At 36.7% G+C, this 16949-nt stretch overlaps 1 protein-coding gene across 1 annotated transcript in view; it reads left to right on the top strand.

The window, feature by feature from the left end:
• The window catches only part of qsox1 (quiescin Q6 sulfhydryl oxidase 1), a gene marked incomplete at its 5' end in the record, with an annotated part of 72365 nt that overhangs the window by 7704 nt on the left and 47712 nt on the right, over positions 1-16949 (top strand). Inside the window, 6 exons of the mRNA XM_023285855.3 lie at positions 358-406; positions 3833-3935; positions 4908-4998; positions 6864-7009; positions 14791-14925; positions 15008-15137. Coding sequence (XP_023141623.2) covers positions 358-406; positions 3833-3935; positions 4908-4998; positions 6864-7009; positions 14791-14925; positions 15008-15137 — 654 coding nt within the window. The remainder of the gene's footprint in view (positions 1-357; positions 407-3832; positions 3936-4907; positions 4999-6863; positions 7010-14790; positions 14926-15007; positions 15138-16949) is intronic.

Raw genomic sequence — 16949 nt, 5'->3', positions numbered from 1 at the left:
CATGCAGTTAGCGCGCTCCCAGAGGACTTAACTTTTGCAGAATCAGCAGCATCAACTGCAGAATCGCTCCCAGTTCAAACATCTGCATTAGAATTTGCAGCGTCTCTGATTATTCAGCAGCTCTGAGCGCTGGAGCCTCTGGTCCCGGTCACCCAGAGAAACAAAGAGCTCCTTCTGTTTGAGCCCACAATGGAGCTTTAACATCTGCGACTCATTTCAACCAGGAAGGATTCGGAGGTCAAGGCTTCTCCCCCACCAGACATTACACAACCTTCTCTCATGGTCGTGTGAGGCCCATCCAATCTGATCTCCTCTCCCTTCCTCACCTAAACCTCCCTCTTTCCTTTCACTTCACAGTTCTTCCACGCGTACTCCAAGGCTGACTCTGCAGGACTGGCTTTTAAAGGTAACGTTACCACCCACTGCAGCAACTGGTTTATTTACACCTTACATTAGCTTCCAAAGAGATGTGAAGTTTCAACAGAAGTCATGTTGAAGTAGGAATGTGTGCACCGATTATTAGTCAGATGTGTAGTTTATCATCAAACTGGTCTAATTTAGAGATTTAGTCATTAATCACATCCAGCAATCGGCCACAACATTAAAACCACAGACAGGTGAAAGTGAATGAACTAGACTCTGGACTAGACTGTCATGCAGAGACTGAAGATGATTTAACCTACAGTTTCTGTTTTGTGAAACTGTTATTTCTATTTGTGAAAATGCAAAGAAATGGAAATTTTGCAGGTTTATTTTTTGTTTTGTTTCCATCTGGGCCACTTTTCCCAGGTGCAGGTCAAAAACCAGTGAGCTTAGGTGGGTCAGATCTGGGATAGATTGTGGTAAAAAGCTAAAGACTCTATAAAACATAATTTTTGATATGGCAATCCATTATTTTACGTGTTAGAATGTAAAAACATGGAGATTTTAGTGCGTTTTTTGGCATCTGGACCACATTAAACGAGGTCCAGATCAAAAGTCAATGAGCTTAAGTGGGTCAGTTCTGTCAGAGATTGTTGTACAAGATTAGAACTCTGCAAAGCATAATTTTTGAAATGGAAAACCATTATTTTATGTGTCAAAATGTAGAAACATGGAGATTTTAGTGCTTTTTATTGCATCTGGACCAAGTTAGACCAGGTCTAGCTCAAAAAGCAATCAGCTTAGGTGGGTCAAATCTGGAATAGATTCTCGTACAAAGGCTACAAATGCTATAAAATATAATTTTTGATTTGGAAAATCATTATTTTTTGTGTTAGAATGTGAAAACATGGAGATTTTAGTGCTTTTTTGCATCTGGACCACATTAGACCAGGTTTAGGAGCGTCAAATCTTGAATAGATTGTTTTGCAAAAGCTAAATACTCTATAAAACATATTTTTTGATGCGGAAAACCATTATGTTTTGTGTTAGAATGTAAAAACATGGAGATTTTAGCGCTTTTTATTGCATCTGGACAACGTTAGACCAGGTCCAGATCAAAAACCAGTGAGCTTAGGAAGGTCAAATCTGTACCAGACTGTCGTACAAAAAAACATAATTCCCATGGAATAGGTCCCATGTTTATGTAGCAATGACCAGAGCTGTTTTGGCAGCAGGTGCAGGTGGTTTTAATGTCGTGGCTGATCGGTGTATATAGGTGACAAATTAAAGGAAAAACCCTCATAAAACATCTTGGTAAGGTGTTGTGCAACCACATGGCAGCGTGACAGTGAGTCAAATGATTAAATAAATGATAAAATAAATACTTGAATCGCAGATATTTGCGTTGTGTAATATTAGAAAATAACAGTTTAGATTCACTATACTTAAAATACAGGCATCAAAGAAAGAACTCAGTGCATCAAAAATCACTACTAAGATTCAAATGTTGTATTTTTTGCATACTTTATGTATCTATCTGTATTTTTAAACACAGACTCAACCCTTCTCGCCGTGGATGAAACCTGGTTTCTGCTGATATTTCCTCCACAGACTATTTCTTTCACCTGGGGGGGTTTGTGTTCTGTTGGATTCAAGTCCAGACACATACTTGTCTGTGTCATTATTTTCAGTTTGTTCATGTCTAGTGTGATTTTGTGCCTTATGTAACGGGCGTTTCTGGCTCTTAATGTCTTAGAAACGGAGGAACACCTGTCGTCCTACTAGTCTGCGTTGTGTTCTGGTGATAGAATTTTCTTGGAAGATTTTTACTCATTTTCTTGCCAAATTTGGGGGATTTTTAAAAAAATAAATAAATAAAACTTTTAAGGATTTTTTTTTTAATCCAGAAATTCAGCAAAAAAATACCCCAAATTTCTGAAAATTTGCAAAACCTTCAGGAAGAAAATTCCAATAATTCCTTAAAAGTTCCCCTTAAAAGTTTTTTTTTTAAATCCCCCAAATTTGGCAAGAAAATTCTTGTAAATATTTTCAAAAAATGAGTAAAAATCTTCCAAAAAAATCCTAAAAATATCTAAAGTGATTCCATATATCTCAGTAAAACTTCTAATATTTTCTTTAAGAACATTTACAAAAAAAAATCAACCAAAATCCAGTGAATTTCACTGGATTTTGGTTGATTTTTTTGTGAATGTTCTTAAGAAACATTTTTAACATTTCTTTTTTTCCACCAAAAAATGTGCAAAGATTCCCCAAAAATGTTGAAAATGTGGACATCAGAAGTTTCACTGTGAAAATCTATTTTTTTCCACATTTTCAAACTTTAAAACGGGTCAGTTTTGACCTGCAGGACGACACGAGGGTTAATATGACGACCACTGCAGCCGTGATCTGTGGTCCTGTCACTCCTTCTAAACTGCTGTGTTTCACTGAGTTTTAGTTGATCTTCCTGTAAACTTTTCCATCTTTGTGAAGTCTCAGTGACAGACTTTTAATTTCCTCCATCAATCCATGTTCCATATGGAGCCATGATGCAGACAGAGACAGCAGCCCATAATCCAGATCGTTCTGCTGTTCACAGCTCATTTTAGAACCAGGTTTATGCAGTTAGGCTGATCGGGAATCAGTTTAGCTCCAGTGATCACAGGTGGATTCACTTTTGTTGCATTGAGTTTATACTTTGGGGCCTGAATTATCAATATAGTCTTTATATATATTATATTCTCTCATACCACTAATAATAAACTTTATGTATATATCACCTTTTTTAAAAACAGAGTTTACATAGTGCATTACAGACAGGGCAAAAAATAAAAAGGGGAAACTCCGGAACACCAGTGAACAACAGAAGCTCGGTCAGTGCAAACAGAAGGAGAACTGAGAGGCCGAAGTGTAAAAATAGAGCAAAGCATAATCAGAAATAAATCAAAATGAATTTAAAATGAATCAATACAACCCTAACACAGATTAAAATAATCAAATGTCACATCTAAATATGGAATGAGAACATGTGGAATAAATGAAAATAGAGGGTAAATCCATAAACAGAATGCTAAAAACAACAATAATAATAGTAAATAAATAATCTAAATATAAATAAATAAATAAAGAATAAAAGAGAATAAAATGAACAATAAAATAATGAATAAAAAATGCTAAAAAATTATATTAATGAAAATAAAAAATAGAGGAAACCTTGTACTGTTCAGCTTAGAATTCATGCAGCCGTTGAGAGGTGAGACAATTTGAAATTATTTGACATTTTAGTGATTTTGCATCCAGTGGAGAACACTTTCTAGTATTTTCCTTTAATCTGTCACCCGTCTGTCTAACAGCGAAGTTTCCCTTTGATTTGTTTGTATATGTGCTCCAGGAAGTCGTGGATTTCTTTTTTGTAAATTAATCCAACTTGTGAACATACAGGAAAATATAATCCCCTTTTTGATTCTAGATTTTTCCCGCGACGTTCGAAGTCTCCGTCACAAGATCATCGATAAACTGGAGAGTCATGTGGAGGCGTGGCCTCCTGCCTGCCCCCCGCTGGAGCCCACCAGGTACTAACACACACACCGTTAGCTTCTCAAATTCATTTATAGCCTCTCTTTTAGCTAATTCACTCATATCGGAACCGACATATGATTGCTTTATATTAACAAAGACGTGTTACGGAAGTATTTTCAGCATTATAATCTGCCCTTTTGTAATCCTAAAGGAGTATTGGTTCTATTTTTTAATGCACTTCTGCAGTATTTCATCTGTTTTCTCTTTTATTAATTTGCAGCCACAGAAACTTACTTTCCTGTAAGGTTGCATGACTTCATCTCTCCTCATCTCGGGCTGCTGAATGAATTTCTACAGATATTTATTAGTGACTGAATCATTCAACCATTCAACAGTAATCACACAATGACTGCTCAGTTTATTTAATCAAACTTTGCAGGCTGGAAATTAGAAAATACAATTAGAAAAACTGTAAAAACTTGTTTGTTATGATTATTAGAACTACTCTGCTCATATGCAGACTCAAGCACTGGATGATTCTCATGGTTCAACAGGAAAACTAAACAGGAAGTTCAGTTTATTTCTCTTTTTCCACTAAAAAGGGGAAAGTACCTTTTGCGCCTTTTTCTTCCTCTTCTGCTTATTCTCATTTTCTTGTTCTTGATTTGAACTTTCGTTCTTGCGTCAGAGCTACTTGCAGCTCTTTATTTTACCCGACCAGAAGAGTATGTTTGGCTGGACGACGTATTTTGGTTTAATGTTTTGCATTTGTGGGGTTTTTGGATGAAGTCTTGTGCAGGAACAGAAGGCACCTAAAGCAACCACAACTTCTCCTAATTAAATAAAGACTTGCTGATTTAGAATTTTTTATTTAAGTATGAAATATATGCACTGAATTATATTTCCTTTTTAATGATGCAGCTAAATCTCTCCTAAATCAATTTCTTTATTTGTAGGTGATGTTTGGAATTTCTTTACCTGAAAATCAGATCTGAAATCTTTTTTTCCTGCTCTTTTCTCTCCAGCCAAGCAGAGATCGACATCTTCTTTGAGACCAACAACGTCCAACATCTGGCTCTGATCTTTGAAGATGCTAAATCCTACATCGGCCGAGAGGTAAAGACCCACATTTCCATCCAGCAGGAGTCTGAACTACGAAGCAAATTCACTTTATCTTGGATTTGTTTTACTGTCTGGCTTCCCTAAATTTATGTTGCATGAAGCTGGTTATCAACTCGTAAACAGTTCTACATGCACATAGAAGAACAAACTTTATTCTGAGGAGTTTAAAACTATAATTCAGGGTAAAATCAACACAACTGCAGGTGTATGAGTTGCTTAGGTGTAGGTTTCTTATCATAAGATTCAGTTTATCGTCATACGTCACAAGCTTGTTTAACGACATTATAGATGTAGTCCCTTCATGCTACTCACAAAAAACAGACAAATTATGCAAAGAATATATAATGAAATAATAAAAATAAAACTATTTTCATGCTGATCTGGAGGATTCATTCATTGATCTCACATTTATTCTCATTTTTATACCATTTAAAACACTTTTTATCCATTATTTTAACCTGCAGACGTGGCAGAGTTGAACGGTTTTTGGAGCAAGTAAAGAACAAATATTAGAACAGAATTTGAACTTATTAGGAGACGTACTGCAGATCTTGTTACGTCAATAATCAGGCGATAAGACTTTACTTTATTCACCAGTTTCTGTTTTAGGATTATATCACACTACAAAAGCAGATAGAACAAATTGCTTGCAGCTCGACAAACTCTCACCTTTCCCTCCAACTGTCTGAGCTCTGCAGGATCTCCCAGGAATGATAATAAGACAAGTGATTGGTCAGTAGGAAGTATTTTCATATGTTGATCACCTTGCAGCTAGAAGATCCCTGGTTTGCATCTTCACCTTCCTGGGATCTTTCTGCACGGAGTTTCCATGTTCTTTCTGTACATGCCTGAGTTTTCTCTGGGTTCTCCGTCTTCCTCCCACAGTCCAAAAACATACCGACGTTAATTAGTTACTCTAAATCCATAGGTGTGAATGTGATTATTTGTCTCTATATGGAGCCCTGTGATAGACTGGTGACCTGTCGGGCAAAATCAGCAAAAAAAATCTCCAAATTTCTGAAAATTTGCAAAACCTTCAGGGAGAAAATTCCAATAATTCCTTAAAAGTTTCCCTTAAAAGTTTTTTTTTTTTTTTTAAATATCTGCCAAATTTGGCAAGAAAATTCTTGTAAATATTTTCAAAAAATGAGTAAAAATCTTCCAAAAAAATTCAAAAAATGTCTAAAATGATTACATATATATCAGTAAAACTTCTAATATTTTCTTTAACAACATTCCCATAAAAATCAACCAAAATCCAGCGAAATTCGCTGGATTTTGGTTGATTTTTTTGGTGAATGTTCTTAAATATTTTTAACATTTCTTCTTTTCCACCAAAAAATGTTCAAAAATTTCCCAAAAATGTTAAAAATGTGGACATCAGAAGTTTCACTGTGAAAATACAGATTTTTTTCCACATTTTCAAACTTTAAAACGGGTCAAGTTTGACTCACAGATGTATAGATGATGGATGGATGATCTATTATCTGGAACATAATCTGCTCCAGAGCTGGTTAGATGTTCAGCAGAAGTTCTTATGGAGATGTGATGCAGTAAAAAAGTAACCTGAAGTTACCTCAATAAACCCAAATCCTGCTTCATAGTTCAGATCTCTGAGTTTTTCCTCTAGTTGTTATTTATGTCTGAACATCAGAAGAAATGTGTTTTCAACAAAATCACCAGCGTTATGGATGATTTTTGAACCACCGTGTGACCAGATAAAGTCTTCTGTTTGTCGTCTTTAAATGGCAGCTATCTGGATATTACTGACACACGTGAACTTATTAAAATGCCTGCATGTTGAACTATAATAAATACAGTAAATCTTGTTCCATTTTTTCCGTGTGGTGTTTCTTCAGGTGACTCTGGACCTGCTGCAGTTTGAGAACGTCGCAGTACGACGGGTTCTGAACACCGAGGCGGGTCTGGTGACCAAACTGGGGGTGACGGAGTTTCCATCCTGCTACCTTTATTATCCAGGAGGCAACTTCACCAGACTCCCAGTGTGAGTGTTTTAGCTTCTTAACTTCCACTGCAGTTTGAATCTACACTTTTATCAGCTCAACTTTAAGCTCTAGCAGGAAAACTAAAAAATACAAGAAAATGTGCAAAAATACTCAAAGTTTTAGATTTTTCATTCCTTCAAACACATAAAATCTATTTGGTAGCATCAGGATTTTTATTAATAGTCGTGTTTTTTTCATTTTCTACATTTTTATGATACAGTACGTTTGTTCTGTCCCTAATAGTAATGAAACACACTTTATTTTTAGCAGTTCATGACAGCAATCAATTCTGTATACAAATGTGATGTTTTGAAACTGTAAAAATGTCAAAATTCACCATAGTTGGTTGAAAAAACTGGAAATTTAACAGAAAATCCGATTCAATTATCACTCGACAACGTCTAAACAAAGAGAATCAAGAAATTATGAGAAGACGGACATCTTTAATGAATAGAAATATAGCGACAGAGTCATTTATAACCGGCTTAAAGTCAATAAAAGAGAAGAAAACAGAATGAATCCACCAGGAACTGCAAAAAACTGTGATCTAAGTTGAATAATAATAAGTTCCAAAGCTGTTTGTGCCATTAAATCACCCTTTTTTTTGTTTTGCATCCACATGCATAAACAAAACGTGCTCTAAAACTCATATCTGATTAATAACTGTATGCATACAGACCAAATGCAAATGAAATTAAATATATTTAATACAATATATTTAAAAGCTCTACTCAGTCGTACTTAAAGACGCATTTTCTCGTGAGTTTTCGTGCAGGAATGTAGACATTTGTCAGTTTTCATGCACCTGTTTGGTGACTCCACTTTATTTAATCCTAGTTGTGCACGGCATGAAAACACTTTAAATCCCGCTGTGTTCGGACACACAAACACAGAGAGGCAGTTTGAGGACACCGAGCAGAAGGTTTGTCCTCAACAGCACCAGAAGCAGGACTGCTTTATTCTCTGCCAGACAGACAGACAGACAGACAGACAGACAGACAGACAGACAGACAGACAGACAGACAGACAGACAGACAGACAGACAGACAGACAGACAGACAGACAGACAGACAGGAGAATAAAGAGTCTCTGTCAGAGGGTTTTATCACTGGTTTGGTTCAGCCGTTAAAACAACAAAAGCTCTGAGTAAATATACAAATGGAGGAGGCCTGCTTGGGGCTGAGCCGGACTCTGATAGTAACCATGACGATCCGGTAACGAGCTCCTCTAATACAGATGTGATGAAGGATTCAGCTTCATGTGAGGACATCCAGACCGTTTATTGTTATCGGTGACGTTCAGGACAGTTACTGGTACAAGCTGGACAATAAAACACTGTTACTGTGACTGGAAACAACCGCTGCTTGTCTGGAGTCACCAAAAGTGAAACAGACTTCAACAATTCCACACAATTTCAACATTATCATAAATGCAGATGCAGTTTTTAATCTTCCGTTCATTTAGGAAGCATTTAAGAGGCATAAACAGGTTGAATTCAGTCGCTAATCCAGCGAGAAGCTGACCCAGTTTGGGGTTTTATTCCATCTCAAGTCGTCAGGTTTCTTCTGCTCCATCATCTCTGATTTGCTTGAAACTTTTTTTTAAAATCATAAACTATGGATAATTAACCCTCGTGTCGTCCTGCGGGTCAAAACTGGCCCATTTTAAAGTTTGAAAATGTTGGGGGGAAAAAAATATTTTCACAGTGAAACTTCTGATGTCCACATTTTCAACATTTTTGGGAAATCTTTGCACATTTTTTAGTGGGAAAAAAAGAAATGTTATATATGTTTCTTAAAAACATTCACAAAAAAAAATCAACCAAAATCCAGTGAATTTTGCTGGATTGTGGTTGATGTTTTTGTGAATCAAAAAAATTTACTGATATATATGGAATCACTTTAGATATTTTGAGGATTTTTTTGAAAGATTTTTACTCATTTTTGAAAGTACTTACAAGAATTGTTTTGCCAAATTTGGGGGATTTTTTAAAAATAAAACTTTTAAGGGAATCTTTTAAGGAATTATTGGAATTTTCTTCCTGAAGGTTTTTGCAAACTTTCAGAAATTTTGGGAATTTTTTTGCAGAATTTTTGAATTTTTTCCAGTCAAGGAAACAATATTTTTTGGTGCCCATAAATGAAGACAGCAGGAGGGTTAAAACACCATTTGTGAAATTTTAGCTTCATATATTAAATACTTTCCAAGATAAAGATTTTTAAAAATTGCCTGTCGACCCACTTTCAGCACATTTAAATCAGTTTGAACAACAATATCTCAGAAACTAATAAGAATAAAAACCTGGAATTTTATTTCTCATCATGTCATTGATTCTGAATCTGCAATATTAGACAAGTAGCTCAAATATTTTCTGATTATGAGTGAGTTGTTGAAATATGAAAAGGAATTGAAGCCATCGAGAAAAAACAAACATTGATAATACAGAACGAGGGATATTTTCTGAGCCATATGTAGCTGCATGACACAATAATACAAAATTAACCATATAGAATACTTTTAATATGAAATACTTTAACACAAAAATTTTTAAAAATATGTGGATTGCGCAAATATTACAGGTTGTACCACCAAACAACTAATTATATTCCCCCCATATTCTTCCTATTCAAGATGCAGAAACACTCCGTTTATTTGGTTTCTATTCTTCCACAATGTGTCAGTTTTCTGCCAAAAAGCTTCATCTTGTGCTCATTATCTCAACATTATTAATGAAAACAGACTTCAAAAACTAGATTAACAACATTGCAATAAAATCAGATAATCTTGAGACAGGATTTTAACAATATAGGTCACATTTAAGAAGATCAGAGAGCCAGAGAAATGCAGAGAAATGTTTTCACAGTTACTGTTTTGTTATGTGACATCGAGAACTATTTTAACAAACATTTTAAAGACAGTTGGTGGATTTGTTTTAGAGATGCTTGTGCAAGCATCTTGTCTTGACTGAATCTGATATTTCTGTCTTCATCTCAAACTTTTCTCTGCTTATTTCCATTTAACCTGAGTTGCAAAAACATCAGGTTTGTTCCTCTTTGGTTCTCATTTTTCCTCTTATGTTGGATTCAGTTTTCTGCCAGAAACCTTCATCTTGTCCTCATTATCTGAACCCTGTTCACGAGAACAGAATTTTAAAAATCCATGCCAAGCTTCAAAAACGTATTTTTCTGTATTATTATAAAAGAATGGACAACTTCTGACGCCAGTTTTAAATTCTCCGTTCATAAAGGGAACTTTCAATGTCATGGTGTATGCAGAACTATTTCTGCAAGACACTTTAAAATGCGTAAGCATCTTGTCTAGACTGTATCTTATGTCTTTTTCAGTTATCTCAAACTTTATTCCAGTTGTTTCCATCTAACTTGATCTGAGTTGCACAAACATCAGGTTTATTCCCCTTCAGTTCTCATTAGTCCTCATTAGTGTGTCAGCTTTGCTTTCTGCAGAAAAGCTTCATTCTGTGTTTATTATCTAAACTCTATTAATGAGAAAAGACTTCAAAAACTAGATTCTCAACATTGTTATAAAGAAAGACAATTCCTGATGCAGGATTTTATTAGTATAGGTCACATTTAAGAGACTAAATTCAGCCAGAGAGATGCTTTTTAACAGTTTTCAGTGACATGGAGAACCATTTGAACAAACATAATAAAAACACATTGGCGGTTATGTTTTAGAGATACAAGGTGAACATTATCTGCATCTTGTCTAGACTGAATCGGATATTTTTGGCCTTTTTCTCAAACTTTTCTCTGCTTATTTCCATTTAGCCTGAGTTGCACAAACATCAGGTTTATTCCTCTTCGGTTCTCATTGTTCTTGGTGCGTCAGCTTTGCTTTCTGCAGAAAAGCTTCGCCGTGTGCTCATTATCTGAACTCTATTCATGAGAATACTTTTAAACATCTGGCCTCTTAATGGGATCAGAGCATCGGAATCGCTGCCATTATTCACCATCATAAAGCGGCACTGATCATTCCTCACCCTGCAAATTCATCTGCTGTTTCTGCCTCTTTGTTTGGCCGTTTCAATAACTTGGCATGCAAAGAGGACTCTTTTTAGTTGACAAATGCAAAAAGGAAATGATTTATTGCTGATTTATTTATTCACCCTCCGTCTCTCCCCCTTCCCGCTTCCAGCCCCCCTCATCTCCATCACTGTACAGAAGGGAGGTTTTTTAATTTCTTGCATGAAAACAATGCCATTGCTTTTTCTGGCTTCACCTGCCAAACAAGCCTCCAGCCGAGCCCAGCGACAGATGGCCTCCCATCATCTCTGGATGTCTGATTGATCCTGGGAGAGCAGTGTGTGTGTGTGTGTGTGTGTGTGTGTGTGTGTGTGTGTGTGTGCGTGTGTGCGTGTGTGTGTGAGAGCGTGTGCAGGGGCGTCTCACATCCGTCATGCATGTAACGTGTGCTGGTCCCAGGTGGGTGCGTTCCCTCTCAGCCCTGGGGATCCCTGGATGAATGCTTTTCCCTCCACATCTGTACACTCCCACCAGACTCGCAGGTGTAATTGAGTCGTGGAGCTGGTGTGAGTGAGCGTCAGCCTCAAGTGTCCATCCTCCTTATTACCATGCAGTTTTTTACGACTTCTCTGTGTGTGTGTGTGTGTGTGCGTGACGAGGGGAGAAAGCAGATGAGAGGAGGATGTGAAGAGCGGATTAATGGCGGCGGCTGCGATGGCGGTGGGGTTATCACACGGCTAAATGATCGGCCATCACTCTCACTCTCTCTCCTCTCTCTCGGTTTTTACACGACTCTGGCACCATCTGCTCAAATGTGTTCCAGTAAGTGTGTAAAATATACGGCTGTGAAAAAATACAGATCATAAAGTATTACTTGTGGCAGTAAACTGCAGGAACAAAAGACTGGAATTAAGAAAAAAAAAGCATGTTTTTGGTGCCACAAGTGTATGGATGGCTGAACGTTACAGTCACATGGGATGGTTTTTAATTAAGCCTCCTGTTGTCTTCATTTATGGGCACCAAAAAATATCGTTTCCTTGTCTGAAAAAAATCCAAAAATTCTGCCAAAAAATTCTCCAAATTTATGAAAATTTGCAAAACCTTCAGGAAGAAAATTCCAATAATTCCTTAAAAATTTCCCTTAAAAGTTTGATTTTTAAAAAAATCCCCCAAATTTGGCAAGAAAATTATTGTAAATATTTTCCAAAAATGAGTAAAAATCTTCTAAAAAAAAAATCCTAAAAATATCTAAAGTGATTCCATATATATCAGTAAAACTTCTAATATTTTCTTTAAGAACATTCATATAAAAATCAACCAAAATCCAGCGAAATTCACTGGATTTTGGTTGATTTTTTTTGTGAATGTTCTTCAGAAACATTTTTAACATTCCTTTTTTTCCACCAAAAAATGTGCAAAGATTTCCCAAAAATGTTGAAAATGTGGACATCAGAAGTTTCACTGTGAAAATATAATTTTTTTCCACATTTTCAAACTTTAAACTGGGTCAATTTTGACCCGCAGGACGACACATGGGTTAAAAGTTATGCACTGTTTCGTGCGGTTTGCAGGCAACTGGGGAATAATATGTCATAATATTGCACTTTAAATGTGCAAAATGAGCCGTCATCTGTCTGTGCACTCTTTTAAATTTGTTTGTACTCATGCAGGACACCTTGATAGGCCAGAAACTGCTAAATTCTACTGGACGTAGTAGGATATCCTGGAAATTTTGCAATGTATTTATGTATGTTGCATGTATTAGGACGCAGGCAATCATTTTTTGGTGCACTATATAGTATAATAGTGGGTCGATTCAGATAGAATTCAGAAAACATGTTGCTCTGAATTTCTTATTTGGGACTTTTTCGAATATTTTGGCTAAATTTAGACAATTTCTGAGAGTTTTTTGTGTTTTTCCCCTTTAAAAAACATCTAATAATTAAAAATCTCTCTGCTGCTGGATCCATCCAATCATTTAGATGGTCTGGAAACTATTCTCTCAGTGTCCTCACCAAATTTCACGGCTGTGAGAGTTACATTTCTGGAGATATTGAACTTTTAAAATGGGTTCCCAGGTGAAAATGCAAAATTCATACATCTGTAAACATCCATCCATCCATTATCTATACACCGCTTAATCCTCATTAGGGTCGCGGGGGGGCTGGAGCCTATCCCAGCTGACTCGGGCGAAGGCAGGGGACACCCTAGACAGGTCGCCAGTCTGTCGCAGGGCTACATATACAGACAAACAAGCACTCTCACATTCACACCTACGGGCAATTTAGAGTAATCAATTAATATTTTAATATTTTTGGACTGTGGGAGGAAGCCGGAGTACCCGGAGAGAACCCACGCATGCACAGGGAGAACATGCAAACTCCATGCAGAAAGATCCCGGGAAAGCCGGGATGCGAACCAGGGATCTTCTCGCTGCAAGGCGAAAGTGCTAACCACTACGCCACTGTGCAGCCCCATCTGTAAACACTTAAACTTAAAATCTGAGACAGTTGAGCGACATGAGCTGACCCTCGTTTGGATATTGGAGCATATTGTATTTATGTATGTTGCATGTATTAGGACACAGTAAATCCTTTTTTTGGTGTACTGAAAAATACAGTGGTGGGTCAGTCGGTGTCGATTCAGATAAAATTCAGGAAACATGTTGCTCAGAATTTCTTATTTGGGACGTAGAAATAAGTTCTGTAAAATATTTTAGCTGAATTTTGAGAATTTCTGAAGATTTTTTGCATTTTCACCCTTTTACAAAACATCTAAAACTAAAAATCTGGCTGCTGCTGGAACCATCAAATCATTTAGATCATCTGGAAGCTATTTTGTCAGTGTCCTATCAAATAATATTAGAATCGACCCAAAACCAAACCCCAGACCTCCATGATAGACGTTTAGTTTTACCTCATTACTGTGTCTTTATGTGGCTCTTTATCATAAATGCTCAGATATCTGCATTATTTTGACTTGTTTTACTGATTTTGTGCACCTGCAACCTTTAATAACCTGCAAAAAAAGAACAAAAGCATCTCATTTTACTTCCAGCTGCTCATGCTTTAGTTCATTCATTAGTTTTCTTGTAACTTAAATGCTCTAATTAATGCCTTTTTAGTACTTTATTGTGATCCAGGTTTCTTATTTGTGTGTCGACATCTTTTATCTTCTCACTCGGCTACTTTCACTTGAGGACTTCATACCTCAGTGTAGTTTAACCTTCGTGTCGTTCTGCGGGTCAAAATAAACCCGTTTTAAAGTTTGAAAATGTGGGAAAAAAAATATTTTTGGGAAATTTTTGAACATTTTTGGGTGGAAAAAAGAAATGCTGAAAATGTTTCTGAAGAACATTCACAAAAAAATCAACCAAAATCCAGTGAATTTTGCTGGATTTTAGTTGATTTTTTGTGTGTGTGAATGCTCTTAAAGAAAATAGAAGTTTTACTGATATATATGGAATCACTTTAGATATTTTTAAGATTTTTTTTGGAAGATTTTTACTCATTTTTGGAAAATATTTACAAGAATTTTCTTGCCAAATTTGGAGGATTTTTAAAAAATCAAACTTTTAAGGGAAACTTTTAAGGAATTATTGGAATTTTCTTCCTGAATGTTTTGCAAATTTGCAGAAATCTGTGGAATTTTTTTGCAGAATTTTTGGATTTTTTTCAGACAAGAAACTAATATTTTTTGATGCACATAAATATGAGGACAACAGGAGGGTTAAATAAAGGTCGACTGAATGAATGTACTTGACGGAGCTAAAATCTATTTGTCCTTTTCTCCCACAGCAACATTGAGGCTCGGACTTTCTACTCCTACGCCCTCCAGAGGCTGCCAGGGGTGGTGCGATCGGGGAGGCCTCCATCGTTCACCACCTTCTTCCACATCAACACCACTGAGGAGCCGTGGAGACCCTTCAACAAGTACGAACACACACAACTCTCCTTCCCGACTCGTCTTTGTTTATTTATCTTGACTTTCAAATGTTGTTTTTGCTGTGCTCAGGTCCAGAGTTTACATGTCCGACCTGGAGTCGACGCTGCACTACTCCCTCAGAGTGGAACTGGCTGCTCAACCTGTGTTCAAAGGAGAAGCTCTGAGATCTTTGAAGAAGTACATTTCTGTCCTGGCAAAGGTAGATCCATACAAACACTACATACAAAAGCTTTCTGCGTATTTAGACACGTAGAAAGTACAAAATAACGCTCATTTTGACTCCAAAAAACACGTTAAAGGAAATGTCTGTTTCATGAGACAGATGTGTTCAGTAGATAAATAGATGAAAACACCTTCATTCAACATGTTTCGTTGTAAACACTTCTGTAATTATACAAGAGATCTTTCATTAAACAAAGAAATGTATGTAAAGATAGATGCTTTATTAGGTATCCAGTGGCTCACACATGTTAGTTTGGAAAAATAAGGAAACTACTGTGCAAAAGAACGAGCAAAGGAGATGAAGGGATCTGAAAGTTGAAAAATAAGCTGCAAAAATGCATTTATCTGTGAGTTTCTGTGCTGGAACTTCATCAGAATCCGTAGATTTAAAAAGGAAAACGGGTAAAAAGAAGACGAAAATCTCAAAAAAGACATTTTTAATTATTTTTTTCTGCAGTTTTCAGTTGCACAATAAGCTTTTTATTACATTTTCCTCTTATTGCTTTGCCTTACAGGATTTTATTTATTGCAAACTGTTGTAATCAGAAAACACAACTGTCTTTTAACTGAAAAATGGTCTTCCAGTGAATTGTATGAACAGAGATATGCAGTTGCAGCAGGTCACCGCTAGATGGAGAATAAGACAACAGAAATCTGGGCTGTTGTGTTGCAGCGTTCAGCCTTTAGTTTCCTCTTGTTTTGTTCCTTTTCGCTTCCATCGCATCCGTCTGCTAAATGCACAGTTCACATGAACACACAGTTCACATGAACACACAGTTCACATGAACACACAGTTCACATAAACACACAGTTCACATGAACACACAGTTCACAGAAACACACAGTTCACATGAACACACAGTTCACATGAACACACAGTTCACATGAACACACAGTTCACATGAACACACAGTTCACATGAACACACAGTTCACATGAACACACAGTTCACAGAAACACACAGTTCACATGAACACACAGTTCACATGAACACACAGTTCACATGAACACACAGTTCACAGAAACACACAGTTCACATGAACACACAGTTCACATAAACACACAGTTCACATAAACACACAGTTCACATGAACACACAGTTCACATGAACACACAGTTCACATGAACACACAGTTCACATGAACACACAGTTCACATGAACACACAGTTCACAGAAACACACAGTTCACATGAACACACAGTTCACATGAACACAGTTCACATAAACACACAGTTCACATAAACACACAGTTCACATGAACACACAGTTCACATGAACACACAGTTCACATGAACACACAGTTCACATGAACACACAGTTCACATGAACACACAGTTCACATGAACACACAGTTCACATAAACACACAGTTCACATAAACACACAGTTCACATAAACACACAGTTCACATGAACACACAGTTCACAGAAACACACCCAGAGCTGCAGATGCCGTTGACTGGATCAGAAAGACTCTCGTGGGTGTTGTTGACCCTCTTCATGCTGGTTCCCAGGAGGACTGAAGCGTGGCTGCCTCCCACTCCGGCTTTAAACTCACTGATAAGTAGGAAACCTGGCTGGGATGCAACAAACTCACACATTTCTCTGAATACTTGGTGCTAAAAAAACTCCACTTCCATCTTCTGTTTCTGAGAACTTCTGCACATGTGAGAGGCAACAGTGTGTTTTATCTGGGATCTTATTTGGTCTATCAAGCAAGAAATATGTGTAAAATGTCTTTTATAGTCTAATAGGAATAGATTTAAACTGTTTTTGTCACAGTTTATCAT

Source organism: Amphiprion ocellaris, chromosome 2 (assembly GCF_022539595.1).
Source record: "Amphiprion ocellaris isolate individual 3 ecotype Okinawa chromosome 2, ASM2253959v1, whole genome shotgun sequence".
NCBI classification, from domain to species: Eukaryota; Metazoa; Chordata; class Actinopteri; family Pomacentridae; genus Amphiprion; species Amphiprion ocellaris.
Note: the sequence above shows the minus strand (reverse complement) of the source record. Positions and strands in the feature narration are given on the sequence as shown.